At 41.8% G+C, this 15,266-nt stretch overlaps 1 protein-coding gene across 1 annotated transcript in view; it reads left to right on the forward strand.

Annotated features, from left to right (window-relative positions):
• The first annotated feature begins 556 nt into the window (after positions 1–556).
• MALT1 (MALT1 paracaspase) overlaps positions 557–15,266 on the forward strand; it is a 45,586-nt gene continuing 30,876 nt past the window's right edge. Inside the window, exons 1-3 of the mRNA XM_014546925.1 lie at positions 557–579; positions 1,063–1,229; positions 11,128–11,249. Coding sequence (XP_014402411.1) covers positions 557–579; positions 1,063–1,229; positions 11,128–11,249 — 312 coding nt within the window. The remainder of the gene's footprint in view (positions 580–1,062; positions 1,230–11,127; positions 11,250–15,266) is intronic.

The following is a 15,266-nucleotide window of genomic DNA, read 5'->3' on the forward strand; positions in this document are numbered from 1 at the left end:
TCTGGATGATGTCTTTTAGTTGTAGTTTTGAAGTGGTTGTGTGAGGCAGCAATTTCCGGTGTTTACCTATGCCGCCATCTTGGATTCTCTCAATTGTCTGTTTTTTTAATTGTTGAAAAAAATGAGTGCACATAGTAAAGTTCAATAGTACAGAAAGCTTTATAGTGAGAAGTGAATCCTCCAGCCATGAGCTCTGCTCCCTTGGTCCCTTCTCTAGGTCAGCACTGCTACTGGTTTCTTGGAGATTTTTCCTCAAAGTTAACTCTGTATATATAAGAACAAACACATACTCTTGCTAATTAAAATAGTATCATACAGGACATACACTGTTCTGTATCTTACTTTTTTTCATGTGAGTACACACATAAATACTCATGTTAATTTTTTCATTATATTTTATATAAGTACAAAAAAGAGTAGAGAAATGTATCTGATCTTCCTATTCCCAAGTAAAAAGTAAAAATTTTGATCAAAATCAAGGCCAGATTTCTCACACATCAAGTTTCTAGATTTCTCTCATTCTCCTAATTTAGTAGCCATAGAAGCCGAGTTGGACATGGGAATAATGAGGAATCCCTGGTGATGGCAGAAGAATGAAGAAAGAACAGTAGCATTCATAATGTAAATAGTTTTTCACCACTCAACGCCCTGTGATTTATTTTCTACAACACCTCTGGGGCCAAACATAGAGCAGGCATATTATCTAATATATCTATCTATCTACAGATATAGATATAGATATAGATATAGATAGATAGATATAAAAGCCTAAGCGACCGAACGACCAGTCGACTGGTCACTATGATGCGCACCGACCACCAGGGGGCAGATGCTCAATGCAGGAGCTGCCCCCTGGTGATCAGTGCACTCCCACAGCCAACCTCCCGCGGTCCCTCCCCCAGCCAGCCAGCCTCAATCGGCCCTGATCAGGACTGGGCGAGATGGCCCCGATCACTCCCAATTGCCGGCCAGGCCAACGGACCCCACCCATGCACAAATTCGTGCACCAGGCCTCTAGTATTGAAGAAAATTGTTAACTTGAATTAATTTCATTATTTTCAGTTGTCTGGACTTGGAGCAATGTTCTCTTAAGGTCTTGGAGCCTGAAGGAAGCCCAAGCCTATGTTTACTGAAGCTATTGGGTGAAAAAGGTTGTACAGTCACAGAGCTGAGTGATTTCCTGCAGACTATGGAACACACTGAAGTTCTTCAGCTTCTCAGCCCCCCAGGTAGGTTTTTCCCTTGGGTATGTTCTCCAGGAATTTATTGAAACAAACGTGGAGAGAACTATCATACTTGACCAGAAGAATTGTGTTAAATATTTTGGGCCCTGGCCAGTGTTGCTCAGTTGGTTGGATGTTGTCCCATGCACCAAAAGGTTACTGGTTTAGACTCCCAGTCAGGGCACATGCACCGGTTTCAGCTCGATCGATCCCTGGTGGGAGGCACACGGGGGATAGCCGATCGATGTTTTACTCTAACATCGAGGTTTCTCTCTCCATCTCCCTTTCCCTTCCTCTCTCTCAAAATCAGTAAAAATACTTTTGGAAAAAGTAAATGTATGGAGCCTCATTTTTCCCCCAAGTTGACACATATAAAGGACATATATAAAGCAAATACGGTACATAAACATAGATTGGATTGTGGTTCAAAAAATCAGCTATTCAAGACATTTGGGACAAGTGGAATAATTTGAATATAACCTGCAATTAGATATTAGATAGTAGATATATCTAATGTGATAATGGTATTGTACTTCTATACAAGAATGTCTTTATTCCAAGGAGATGCATGCTAAAGTATTTAGGGGTAAGATTTCTGTTGAAACAGTATAGCCAAAAAAATAAATATACACATATTTCTTGATATATATGTGTGTATATTAATGAGATAAAGCAAGTATGACAAATATTCATTGTTTATGATTTTTGCCAACACGATGCTTTTGAAATGTTGATTGACTCAACCATGTGATTTTTTTTCCTGAGTATATCAATATTGAGTGAGGTTTCTCACTTCCAAAGTTAGACGTGAGGAATAGGAAACAGTGCCTGTCATCCACAACTACAGGTAGAAGTAGTCAACTACAGCAGTGTCGGGCAGAAGGGACCAAGTCGGCTCAGTCTTCTGATGGCAGCAGCACTGCACACCTTCTTTCTCAGTTTGCCATTTAAAGCAAAGAAGCCAATCAAGATTTGGAGGGCCGTGGACTAAGGACTCCGTGCTCTCTGTTTTACATGGTTTTGCTGTATGCAATTACACAACAAACTTGTTTTTGATAATATTTTTAAGTTAACAGGATGAATGTAAAGTTATAATTCAGGTCTTATTTTTTACTTTGTCAGTTTTGGGGTTGGAAAAGTAAGGGCACATGGTAGTTGTGTGCTATCAGTTACATTGACCAGAAACCTCAGCTCAGATTGACATAATAAAGGCAGTATGTTGGTTCTTCTGACTGAGAAGCCTTGAAGCAGATTGGGCTTCAAGAGAGGAGGCAGGGACAGCCCTGTTTTCAAGGAGTTGGTTCATTTTCATTTTTGCTCTTCTTTTCTTATCGTTGACTTCCCCCTAAGACTGACTTTCTGCATATGCACAAGATATCTACTAGCTGTTCTTGTATTCATCTTTGTCCCAGCAAAAATCCTAAGATTCTTATAGTTAATTAATTTTGGTCATGTGTCTGTCCCTACACCTGTCACTCTAGCCAGGGAAATGGAATGTGCTGAACTGCCTGGCTTAGAGCCAGGAGTCCAGTTGGGTTGAGTCAGCTTTCCACAAAGCACACCAAACAAAGTCTACACATGGATCACCAAACAAAAGTGGGCCTGTTGGAAGGAGAAAGGAAGTAACAGATGCTGGGGAGGTTACTAAAATACCTACTACAAATGGAAAGGATCCTGGATTATGAGTCAGGAAACTTGGACTTTCAGGTTATCTTCTGTTTTACAAGGCCAAATGCAGGTGATAAAATAGGCCTCCTATAAATGCCTCCTTTGTGTTATCACTGAATTGGATGCTTGACGTGTTTCTCATTGCCTCTTCATAACAAATATATAGAGTAAATTTTATCTGACCTCCAGTTTTTTCCTTTTCAGTGTCTTCTTGAATTTTGATGAAAAGGCACACTAGAAATATTTTGTTTTCTCTTTTTGTAGTAATGCACTTTCATAGGAGAACTTTCATAGTTCTTATTTCACAGACAGTCCAATGATTTTTCTCTGATTGTCTTTATAAAGAGGTCTGTTTTGAGTGAGTAAGTTGATTGTCAAAGATGCTGTGAGCCCATGAACAGGCCTTTCAAACCTAAATGCAGGAAGCAGAGGAAGTGTTAGCTTTCTTTCAGTCTTGCTTTGCCATATTCCATTCCAGTGGTTAGTGGATGACAGCCAGAGATAGCCAAAGGCAATGGCTGTAGTAGAGTTCTCTGTTTTTGAGAAGCTGACCAAGTTTCTTTTATGTATTTGAGTAGTCCAGAAGGAGCTGGGCAACGTCCCCCCATCTCTGACTGGAGCAATTCCCTTGATTAGGAGCTAACTTCAGTGGTCCCTCACTTAGCATGAGGTCTGAGTTGAGGGTAACTCACACCAAGGAGCTTGCAGTCCGTGGGCTCTGACACCTGATTTGTTTTCTGAAGGAATACCACAGAACTGAGGTTGTACCCTCTTCTGCTTTCTCTCAAACTGGGCTTTTCCACAGCTCCTGGGTGGCCAGCTTGTCCCTCAATCTGGTCTTGCCTCTACTTTATTAGAGAAATGGCTTAGTTTTTATGCTTGGGTGGTGTCCATCCCCATTTTCTAGCACTAATTGTTTCCCTACTTTTTGTTTCCTTGGTCATCTCAGAGGGAATTGAAAGGGGACGGGGGCTTTAAATAAATGTGTTGAAATTGTTTGAACCAAAGTCCATAATGTTTTTTATACCTTTTTAAATTTTCATTAAAAAATCAAAAACTCTGATCCCAAAGCAATCAATATTGGTCTCTGTATCCTTAGTAAATGTAGGTAAACTTAGATGTGATGTTTTTATTTGTTTCTTTTGTTTCCATTGAACCATTTTGACTGCATATTTATAGGCTGTATCAGTTAGAGTTATGTAGATCACGAAATGGTTGCCAAGGGAGGAATGCCCTGATCTGGAATTGGTTTAGCAGAGGCTGGACAATGGCGGGTATTTAGAGAGAATTAACATTTTACATGTGGGTTTTATTAGGTGAATCCTAAGGTTCTTCCTAACTCCAGTTTTATGATGTTGCCATTTTATTTCATCATATATAATAAAAGCCTAATATACAAATTGTCCCCTCAGGCAGTTGTTTGACCAGGAAACCAGGAGTTCGACCGCTCGCAATGATGTGCACTGACCACCAGGGGGCGGCACGGAACATGGCGGGCGTTGGCAATACGCTGCGATCTCTTGCCGGCTACCTGGGGGCAGGGGCGATGGGGTGGAGGTGCAGTGAGAATACGGGGTGGCCAAGCTCCCTCTCACTCCTCCTGCTATCCTCCCCCGGGATGCCAGGGCTTGCGTGCTGGGGAAACCCCCATGCTCAGGTGCAGGGCGCCTGCGAGGAGTCCACCCCGCACCCATGTGGCGGCCTCTTCCAGGTGAGCCAGGACCGCAGGGGCCAGTCGGGCTCCCTGGGGTTCGCATAGGAGCTGCTCTGTGAGGCCGGCCCGGAGAGAGCGCACTGCCTGCCCGGCTTCCGTGCAGTGCCACTGTGTGGCTCCGAGGCCCATGCTGTGCCCCATCCCGTGGCGTCTGGCCACACTCACTGCATCTCCGTGTGACTCAGGCGGAAGAGGGCGCATGGGGGCCCAGGTGCTGCCCAGGGCCCAGAGATCAGCTGGGACCTGCCCTTCCATGCCAGACGCTCGTGCTTCCTCGCTGGCCAGACCTAGGGACCGCACCCGTACATGAATTTCATGCACCGGGCCTCTAGTTCATCGTATAAAAGGTGCTTCACTCCCCATACATATTGGGTGGCATGTGAGACTTCTTTTCCATTTGCCCCACCCCTTTTTTATTTCATAGCACTTCACTTTTTTCTCTAGTCCTTTGTAGCACACTCATTGTTACGTTTCTAATATCAATTTTAATTTTTTTATTACTTTCTTGTCTCTAAAACAGGAGCAAATATTGTTCAATATTATTTTTTAGTATCCAAAATACCTCTACTTCACATTTTATCTTCACATTGTGAAGGAACAGAAGAGTACTGTTCTGAACATTTAAAATTTAAAGGTGAGCAAACATTTGTGTGGAACATGAAGTTTCCAGAAGTTATCATTTGGCTAGAATCACAGTTATTGATAAAGGTAGATTAGAACCCAGGCCTGCTGACCCTGATCTGAACTGTGTCATTCCCATGACGCTGGGAAATTTCTGAGTTGTTTGGGAAACTTAGTTATAGATTATTACCTCAGTTCCTCTTTGACCCATGGACTTCCATTTTTTTCTTCTTGCCAAATTAAAAAGTACTCAAATACTAGATCATATTTCTAAAGGACTTTTCTCGTTTCATGAGTGGCAGAAATTTTTGAAGTAAAAATACCAAGAAGTGAAAGGAGGCAAAGGTGGAATGGATGGAATAAGGGTAAGGAAGAAGCAAAGAGATAGAAAGGGAGCAGTGAATGAGGTCAGAAAGAGTGTGTCTCCACACCAGGGTGTTCAGGGTCACTGGGCAATGCAGGAGGATAAGGGATGCGATGAGCCTAGGGTTAGCCACAGTAGGTGCACATGTGAATTGACTTAGAAGAAGGACATACATGGACATACTTTGATTGTGTGATGGGGGCAGATTGTGAGAGGAAGGGGAATGGCATTTATTCTGCACACTGGGGCACTCTTCAATGATAGCTTAGAAATTTTCAGAATAACTTTGAGAAAGAGTTTTAGATGAAAACTGATGGAAAAATTTTTTGGTTCATGGCCTCTGAAAATAGATGGATGCACTGTAGTGGATACAATAGATCTGTTCCTGAGAAAGCTGTTTATAAATTACATCTATGTTTAAGTTCTTTGTGTGAGAGAATAACTTAAAGACACCAAAGATGAATCCATTATTCAACTCAAGAATTACCCTAATTTTTCTATGTTGGTGTATGTTGAAAGCACAATCCTCGTGTTCCATCATACCTAGTCAAATGCCCCCTGGCTTACAAGAAATCAAGTAACCTCTGACTTCTTTGCAGATGTTATCTGAAAATAGGTCTGTTTGCCAGGAAGCTATGTATTTGCCCCCCCCCTTTTTTTTGTTTTGTTTTGTTAATTCTCACCCGAGGATATTTTCTCCATGGCTTTTCAGAGAGAATGAAAGGAGGGGAGGAGGGAAAAAGAGAGAGAAACATTGATGTGAGAGAGACACATTGATTGGTTGCCTCCCAAGCATGCCCCGACCAGGGTCTGGGATAGAACCGGCAACCCAGGTATGTGCCTTTAACCAGGAATCGAACCCATGACCTTTTGGTTCGAGGGCCAACATTTTAACCACTGAGCAACACTGGCCAGGGCTTCATTAACCCTATAAAATAGGACTTTCGTATGCCTTGGTACACCCTCCACAGCACTGTGCCATCTTCTTTCCTTACCTTTGTTCAGCACCTCTAACTGTGGGCAGTGCGAGGGTGGTTACAGGTTGAACATGGTTCCCTGTCACACAACACTCTGTAGGAGGAAGGAAATATGTGTGGTTAAAACATGGGAGGTATTGTGACTTCTCTTCTTTACTAAGGCGGTTTCCAAATCACATTTTTCCTTTCAGTTCTCAGTCTTTGAAGCAATAGATAATAAATACATGTATTTGCTTGCTTGTTGAAGACTAGACAAGTAAAATTGTTGGTACAGGACAGACGTGTAAACTTTGAGTTTGAATGTACATTAAAAATCGTTTAGACTTGTCTCCCACACCAAGGAAGGATACCTTTATTTTTTTAAATATATTTTTATTGATTTCAGAGAGTAAGGGAGAGGGAAGATAGAAATATCAATGATGAGAGAAGATCATTGATTGGCTGCCTCCTGCATGTCTCCTACTGGGGGTCGAGCCTGCAACCCAGGCACGTGCCCTTGACTGGAATCAAACCTGGAACCCTTTAGGCCAAAAGCTGACGCTCTATCCACTGAGCCAAACCAGCTAGGGCAAGGAAGGATACCTTTAAAACATTCTGGCCCTATGAGCCCTTTCCACTAATGTCATTCATTCCTTGCTAAGTCACTCTAGGGCAGTGGTTCTCAACCTTCTGGCCCTTTAAATACAGTTCCTCATGTTGTGACCCAACCATAAAATTATTTTCGTTGCTACTTCATAACTGTAATGTTGCTACTGTTATGAATCGTAATGTAAATATCTGATATGCAGGATGGTCTTAGGCGACCCCTGTGAAAGGGTCGTTCGACCGCCAAAGGGGTCTCGACCTACAGGTTGAGAACCGCTGCTCTAGGGAGCAAGCCATTTAACTTCCATTGCGCTTGTCTCTTTTCTCTTTGTATAACAGCAGAGAATATTTGCCATGGTAAGTTGAGAAGCACTGTCATGATGGCAAGACATCGCACACTGCCTGACATGCTCCCTCCAGTCAGAGAAGCTCACTGTGGGGGAAACTGGGTTAGCATGGGAGGGTCATTAGCACTAGGAATTGAAGGTGGGGCCTTTGGGATGTGATTAGGTCATGAGGTGGAGCCCCCATGAGTGGGATTAGTGTCCTTATAAAAGGGATTTAAGAGAGGACCCTTTTCCTTCCCTCCATGTGAGATCACAGCATGAAGACAGTAGTCTGTGAACCAGGAAGTAGGTCTTCACCAGACACTGAGCCTGGAGGGACCTTGGTCGTGGAGTTCCCAGCCTTCAGAACTGGAGGAAATAAATGTGTGTTGTGTGTTGTTTAAGCCAAAAAAAGAATCACTGAACTATGTGAGGTGGCAGATGTGTTAATTAGCCTGATTTACTTGATTGTGGTAGTCATTTGACAATGTGTACGTATATTAAATCATGTTGTACACGTTAAATATATACAATTTTTACTTGTCAATTATGCCTCAATAAGCTTAGAGAAAAAGGAGTCACTGGCATAACAAAAGTATGAGGATTTTAAAGCCCAAGAAAACCCTTATTTGCATCCTGGTTCTGCTATTTTAACAGTGGAACAAAGAAATCATCTCAGGTTAAATAATTTAACCAAGTTAATTTACTGAAAATTACTTAACTTCATTTTCATTGTAACATAGATCTAATTAATATCTAACTCACATGGTTATTTTGAAGGTGAGATCAAAATGTCTGGCCCATATAAAGCAGTCAGGAAATTGCTGCTACAGTAATTGTTTTTATTATTGTATATTCATTCAACAAATACGTGTTGAACACTGTCATCATGCGCCGGGCGCTGTGGTATGCGTCGGGTAAACTGGTGACTAAGAAAAACAAGGTCATTGCTCCCGCAGAGCTTACAGTTTAGTAGATGAGACAGAAATTAAGAAACAGGGGTTTCAGGTGATTAGTGCAATGAAGACCACAAAGCAGAGTGGGGAGTGTGGTGAGCCAGGAGGAGGAGAATGGTAGGGACGAGGTCAAAGAGATCCGTTCATGAGGGCTTTAAGGTATGGTAAGGAGTTTGGATTTTTTTAAGTACAATGGGAGGGCAGTAGAGGATTTTAATTGGAGTCATGATTTGGATTAATTCATGTTTTCAAAATACATTGGTCTGCTGGTTGGAAGTGAGGAAACAACTTAGCAGGCTGTAACAGTAGTTTAGTCAAGAGCAGATGGTGGCTTGGGTTAAGATTATGACATTGAAGGTGATGAGACCTGGAAAAGCTTAACTACAGGACCTGAAGGTAAATTCCATGTGGAGAGTAACAAGGAAGGATGGATTCAGGGTTGCCTGCTAAATTTTTGTCCTGCATCGGGCACATGGGTGTAGGCTGGAAACCATTCTCCCGGTGATGGGGAAGAGCACAGGGTCTAAGGGGGGGGGGCGGGGTACACTGTTCAGGAAGGAGTTGGGACATGCTAGGTTTGAGATGGCTATAAGACATCCACATTTTAAAGCCAATTTAGTCACAATTCCTGTATTTTTCAGAATAATACTTGTTCCCTTTTATTGTTGCAACTTTATTTCCTCTTGTCTCACCTAAACTTTGAAATTCAGAGTCTCTGAATATTAAAGTTGTGCTGTAAGTCTCTCCTGGCATTAAAATACACTCTTGTGAATTCGCTGGCTTACATTTCTACCAAACGTGTATTACAGGATTCGGAGAAACTGTTATGTTATCCACCCTTGCTAACTTGGCTTCAATATAAAGAATTACTCTCCCCTGGCAAAAGTTTTAAATTCTTTTTTGAGAGGCTCTACTCTATTTATTAAAGATTTTCTAGGGTTTCTCCTGGCCCTTAAAAGTAATAAATATTTACTCATTTTGGATTTTGGTCTTATGTGGTATCTTTCTGGCATGATTTCACATACCTATTTTACCTTACCTGCGATTTTTTTCTGTAGAAAACTTGGTACTTTTGATGTATTAATATTGCTGATATTTAGACTAACTCCTCTTAAGTTGTAATCTTGTTTTGTTCCTTTGGATTAGTAGGTTGAGAAGAAAAATAAACTGTCAAGAGATCATATTAAAAATAGAGGAGGAAAGAAAATAAAAGTAGGTGCAGGAAATTAAGTTCATATGTTTTTTAATCCTCACCCGAGGATATTTTTTCCATTGATTTCTTTTTTTTAGAGTGGAAGGGAGGGAAGAGAGAGAGAGAGAGAGAGAGAGAGAGAGAGAGAGAGAGAGAGAAACTTCAACATGAGAGAGACCCATCGATTGGAGCCTCCCACTGGTGTCCCGGCCGGGGCCAGGGATTGAACCTGCAACTGTGGTACATGCCCTTGATGGAATTGAACCTGAGACCCTTCAGTCTGTGGGCCAACCCTCTAACCACTGAGAAAACCGGCCAGGGCAATTTAATATGTTTTGATGACCTTTTCTCCTTCTTTCCTAAAAGCCACCCAACCCAGTGTTATGTGTTATAACCTTGGCAAATGTAAAATTTCCTAACTTTGATTTCTTTTGTGTCAGTTATCTGTTGTTGCATAACAAATTACCCCAAAACAAGTAGCAGCCATCGTTTCTTCTCTCACCCAGTTTCTGAGTATAGAATCCAGAAGTGGCTTTGCCGGGTGGCTTGGGCTCACATTGGGCCTCTAATGTGATGGCAATCACGCTGTTGGTCAGGCCGAAGCCACCTGAGGGTTTGGCTGGGTTTGGAGAATCCCCTTCTCCGGTGGTTGGTTCACGTGGCTATTGGCAGGAGGCCACGTTTCTTTCCCCACTGGTTGGGCCTCTCTCGGGGCTGCCTGAGCATCCCTGTGCCATAGCAGCAGGCTTCCCCAGGGGGAATGATTGAGAGCTGGGACGGAGGGCGGGGAAGGGTCTCTTTTCATTATTGACTCCAGGATTTTCTTTAAACTCCTGTCAAAAGTTTTCCAAGTTAACATGCTGGTAGTCATTTCTCAAATGAGAAATGTTTCTATCACTTGTATCAAATTTACATCCTGCTCTTCTGGTTCTGTATCTTTCTGCTTACAGAATAATTGTCATTTTAATACTAAATCATAGCATTGAAATTCAGATGTCTTTTGTAGACAGTTTTAGTGGCATTTCAACTCAGCACTTGTCTTACTAACAGTGCACTCAATTGAAGTTCCGGCCATATGTGCATTTATGACCAAATATTCAAAGAGCCGGCACTGAAAACGATGTTGTGACTGCTGCCTGGCAGATGTCTATTGCAAGGTGCATCCTGATTCAGATGTGTTAGAATGTGGAAAAAATATTTCTAAGAATTGAAGAAATATGACAAACAGTTTTCTGCCCCAGTTGTGGGAAGTACAACAGATCAAAGTTTTCTGCGGGCAAGTTTCTTTCCTCCTGGTTTTACAAAGCCTGGAACTTCAAAAACCCAGAATCTGGTGGGGGGGGGGGGGGGTGTGAATGGGCAATTTGTTACAAGGATGAATATGCAGGTTATTTCCAAAATACTTCTCTTTTTTTTTTTGGTTTCAGAAATATAAACAAGGAAAACCTCTCTTTTGTGACTTTATTTACTTAACTTTTTTTTTTTTTTTTTTTTTTTTAAGGAATAAAGATCACTGTAAACCCAGAATCAAAGGCAGTCTTGGCTGGACAGTTTGTGAAATTGTGTTGCCGAGCAACTGGACATCCTTTTGTACAATATCAATGGTTCAAAATGAATAAAGAGGTAATTTCTTAGTATTTTTTAATTCCTCTATTATAAGAAGAAAGAATGATAGAAAATGAATTAGCATTGTTAGGCTCAATATGTTTTTAGAATTTTGATCTGACAGATATTACTGTGTTATTACTGAAGTATTCAAGAATCTTTATTTTGGTAATGCAATTCCAAAATTATCTTCCAAATAGATTGTAAGCAATAATAAAACCAATTCTCTACTCTAAAAATTGTGGAAAGTAGGGATTACTTGGAGCAAGAATGTGAACAAAGAGGAAACATCACCAGAGTATTCTAACATAGCTATAGAAATTCTTTAAAGACTTCCAAGCTGGCATGGAAGGCTAATGCAATATTAAGTATTCCACATAATTATATTGTCAAAAGATGGAGGCTGTTGTGAGATTCTGAAATAGAATCAGGAGTCTGGAAGGGGGCATGTTTTCCTCTTGGGGAAGCCTTGTATCCCTGCTCCACCGAACAAATAATTTAAAATCACATATTGAGCCCAGCCGTCATGGCTCAGTGGTTGAGCATTGACCAACCAGGGGGTCATAGTTCGATTCTTGGTCAGGCACAAGCCCAGATTTCGGGCTTGATCCCCAGTGTGGGGCGTGTGGGAGGCAGCCTAACAATGATTCTCTTTCATCATTGATGTTTCTATCTCTCTCTCCCTCTCCCTTCTTCTCTGAAATCAATAAAAATATGTTTTAATAAATAAATAAATAGCCCTAGCTGGTTTTTCTCAGTGGATAGAGCGTTGGCCTGTGGACTGAAAGGTTCTGGGTTTGATTTTGGCCAAGTGCACATGCCCAGGTAGCGGGCTCGATCCCCAGTAGGGGGTGTGCAAGAGGCAGCTGATCGATAATTCTCTCTCATTATTGATGTTTCTATCTCTCTGTCTCCCTCTCCCTTCCTCTCTGAAATCAATTTAAAAAATTTTTAAGTAAAAATAATAAATAAAATCACATATTGGAATTCTCTTTTCTTAAAAGTTCTTTGTGCCACTCTGCCACTGGGGAGTTCTCACTGGTCTGGCTGACCCATGTTGGTCTACATTTGCAAACCTGAAACTAAGTTAAAGATTCGTTCTAAGATTGTGATCTTTCCTTTAATGGGGTCACTCTGCCTTGGAAGCAATGTGTGGTTCTATACAGTTTTTTCCTTCCAGATCTCACACGCAGGTAAGGGAGAGCAGCTGTGAACCGTAGTAAAAAGACTGCATGTAGGCCCTGGTGCTAGACAGGCCCGTGTTGGACCCTGGCTATCATTACCAGCGATGTGAATGCTCATCATTGGGCTGTGAGAATTTAATAGACAGGATGTTCTATGTGCCTAGGCTTTCAAGAGATGGTAACTATTTTACCATATTGTCTCTGTTGCAAAGTTGCTTTTATTTTCCTAAATGACTTTTGCGGGAGAAATAATGGATAAAAGTACTATATTACATATATCGTTAGTAAGTTACGTCCTGATTTGAGAAAGTCAGAAGTGGAGGGCTGAGGAGTACGTCTTAGATTTGGAGAGTGGTAACAGACTTGAAAGCTGAATTTGTCAGACTGTTCTGACATTTGCAGTCTGTTTTAGGAGCTGTTGGTTTACAAGTACTTGATGAGCATGTGCCTGTGCCAGACCGTGCTCTGAGGCCTGATGGTGGAGCACTGACACCAGGGCCCTGCCACCCTCAGCAGGGAGAGGCAGACAGTACACAAGAAATAAATTCCTTAGCTAAGAACTGTGAGGACAGTAAACAGGGTGATAGAAAGTGAGAAGCCACTACAGGTGTTAAGCAGAAGGAATAACATGATAGGATTTATGTTTTTAAAGCACAGACTTACTGCTTGAAGGAAGCAAGAAGACCAGTCATCTAATCCATGTGCCAGATTGGAATAGAGGTAGTGTGGACCAGGGTGTGGCCTCAGGGGTGGATTCAAGTGCGTTAGTCAGTTTATTTTAGAGATAGAGTTAGCCAAGCCCCATAGATTGGCAAAAGAGCAGGAGGAAAGAAGAAGAGAGATCAAGGATGACCCCTGGATTTTTTAGTTAAACATCTGGGGACATGTTATGTACTGAGGTGTTGAAGATTAGGAGAGGATTGATTTAGGGAGAAAAATCAAGAATCAAGACCTGTTAAGTTTGAAATGCCTGTTTGACATCCAAATGAATCAGCTAGTCAGTTTGGATATCTGGGGAGATGACATTGAAGTGTCTGTAGTGGAGGAGGAACCAGTAAGGAGACTAAAGAATCTGCAAGAGAGAGAAGAAGAAAACCAGGAGAGGATGGTACAAAGCTAGGAAGTGCTGCTAAGAGGGGGTATAGGCCAAGGGAGAGGCCTATTTGGGTTTTTTGTTGTTTATTTAAGACACAAGAAACTAGAGTATGTTTTTGAGAGTGAAACAGTAAAAAAGAGAAATAGATGCTCAAACATAGAGAAAATTACAGGAGCAAGGTCAGAGAGGATGGGACTGTCAGTGAGAAAAATTCTTTTTCTCTACCCTCTTATGTTCAGTCCCTGGAGGCCTGTGAATTAACCGACAACATCCAGATGAAAAAGAGAAAACGTTTATTCGTATGGGAACGTACAAAAGAAGTAACTCCATGAATGGTTAGATTTAGAGGCTTATATACCTGACTTAGTAGGGAGAAGGGAGGAGGAAGAAAAGGCCTCTCTGGGAAGAACAAGTGGGTTTCTTAAGGAAATGCAAAGGGATTTACAGAAGAATAAATGGGAGACAAGAAAGTTTGTGACGTTGGTTATTCATGCAGGTGCAAGTGGTCTTTCCATTTTCTTCATGGCCATAAAACTCCTCTGGAGAGGGGATTTGTAGGTTCATTCTTGGGTCTCCTTCCTGTGAGTAAAAGCTGCCCTGAAGAGCAAATTTATGGTAGCCTCATTTCACAGAAGTTTCTGCTTTTAGTGAGAAAAGGGAAACTCTGAGAAGGCTGATTTATGCATTTGTTAAATCCCAAATGTCTTCGGCTTGAATTAATCTTTATACCAACTCTGGGGTTCTGAGTGGATCCCCACAGATCCTAAGCGCAAGTAGCCTTTATTATGAAGGGACCTTTTTCCATTTCTACAGGAGAGGAGAGAGAAGTTGTAAATAGGTGTGCAATTTGGTGGCAGGAAGAGGAAAGAGTTTCTGTCTGAAATCAAAGGCTGAGAGAAGTCGGGTTGCAGTAGGTTTGAGGAGAGAGAAAGTATACATGAATGGTCTGATAGGAAAGCAAACCTCTTAACCTGGCATTTACCGTGGTAGGATCATCAGGCAGTGCTTAGTGCACCCCAGTGGTCAGATCTTCAGCAAAATGCTCATGCGCTGGTGCAGGTCCTGAGAGGGAAGAGAGTTGAATTCAGTTGATTGAGGTTTGGAGAGAGAAGGCCGAGCTTGCTCAAGTACTTTGCAGGGGAGCCGATATAATAGAACCTGGCACTTGATTAAACTCCATGACAATGTGCAGAGTTGGGTGGTGCTGATAAATTGATGGGGGCAGCAAAGGTGAAATAAACCTTAATGTGGGGACCGAAGCTGGGAAACCCTTGGATGGCCATTTCTCCCCATCACTGATATGCTTCCCATAGCCCTGCTCCACCCCGACCTTGAAAGAATTGTACTGTATTAGAAGTGTGTCCTCTCACAGGGTTTCACAAATGAGGACATGGGTCTTGAGGGGAAGTAACTTGCTCATGTACTAACAACTAATTTGGCCAGAACTGAAATTAGTAGCCAGGCCTAACTCTCCGTGTGCTCTCTACTTCATCTTGGTGCTTGTCATGTCATATGGCTACTTTACTCGTAAATGTTGACATTGAGGGTTCTTTAAATACCAACAATTGCACAGTTTTAGACGGCAGAACAATACTTTTCTGTTAGTGAGTTTGGGGAAGATATATGGAAGAGAGCTCTTTAGTTAATGAATTTGTAGAAGACCGTAAGACTTCAGTCCTGAATTACTCGCAATGTTACTTGTTTTTTAAGTAACAAATAGTCTAGATCTTGGAAAAAAGATATGCTTTTCAAAAC

This window comes from Myotis brandtii, unplaced genomic scaffold (assembly GCF_000412655.1).
Source record: "Myotis brandtii unplaced genomic scaffold, ASM41265v1 scaffold457, whole genome shotgun sequence".
In the NCBI taxonomy this organism is placed as follows: Eukaryota; Metazoa; Chordata; class Mammalia; order Chiroptera; family Vespertilionidae; genus Myotis; species Myotis brandtii.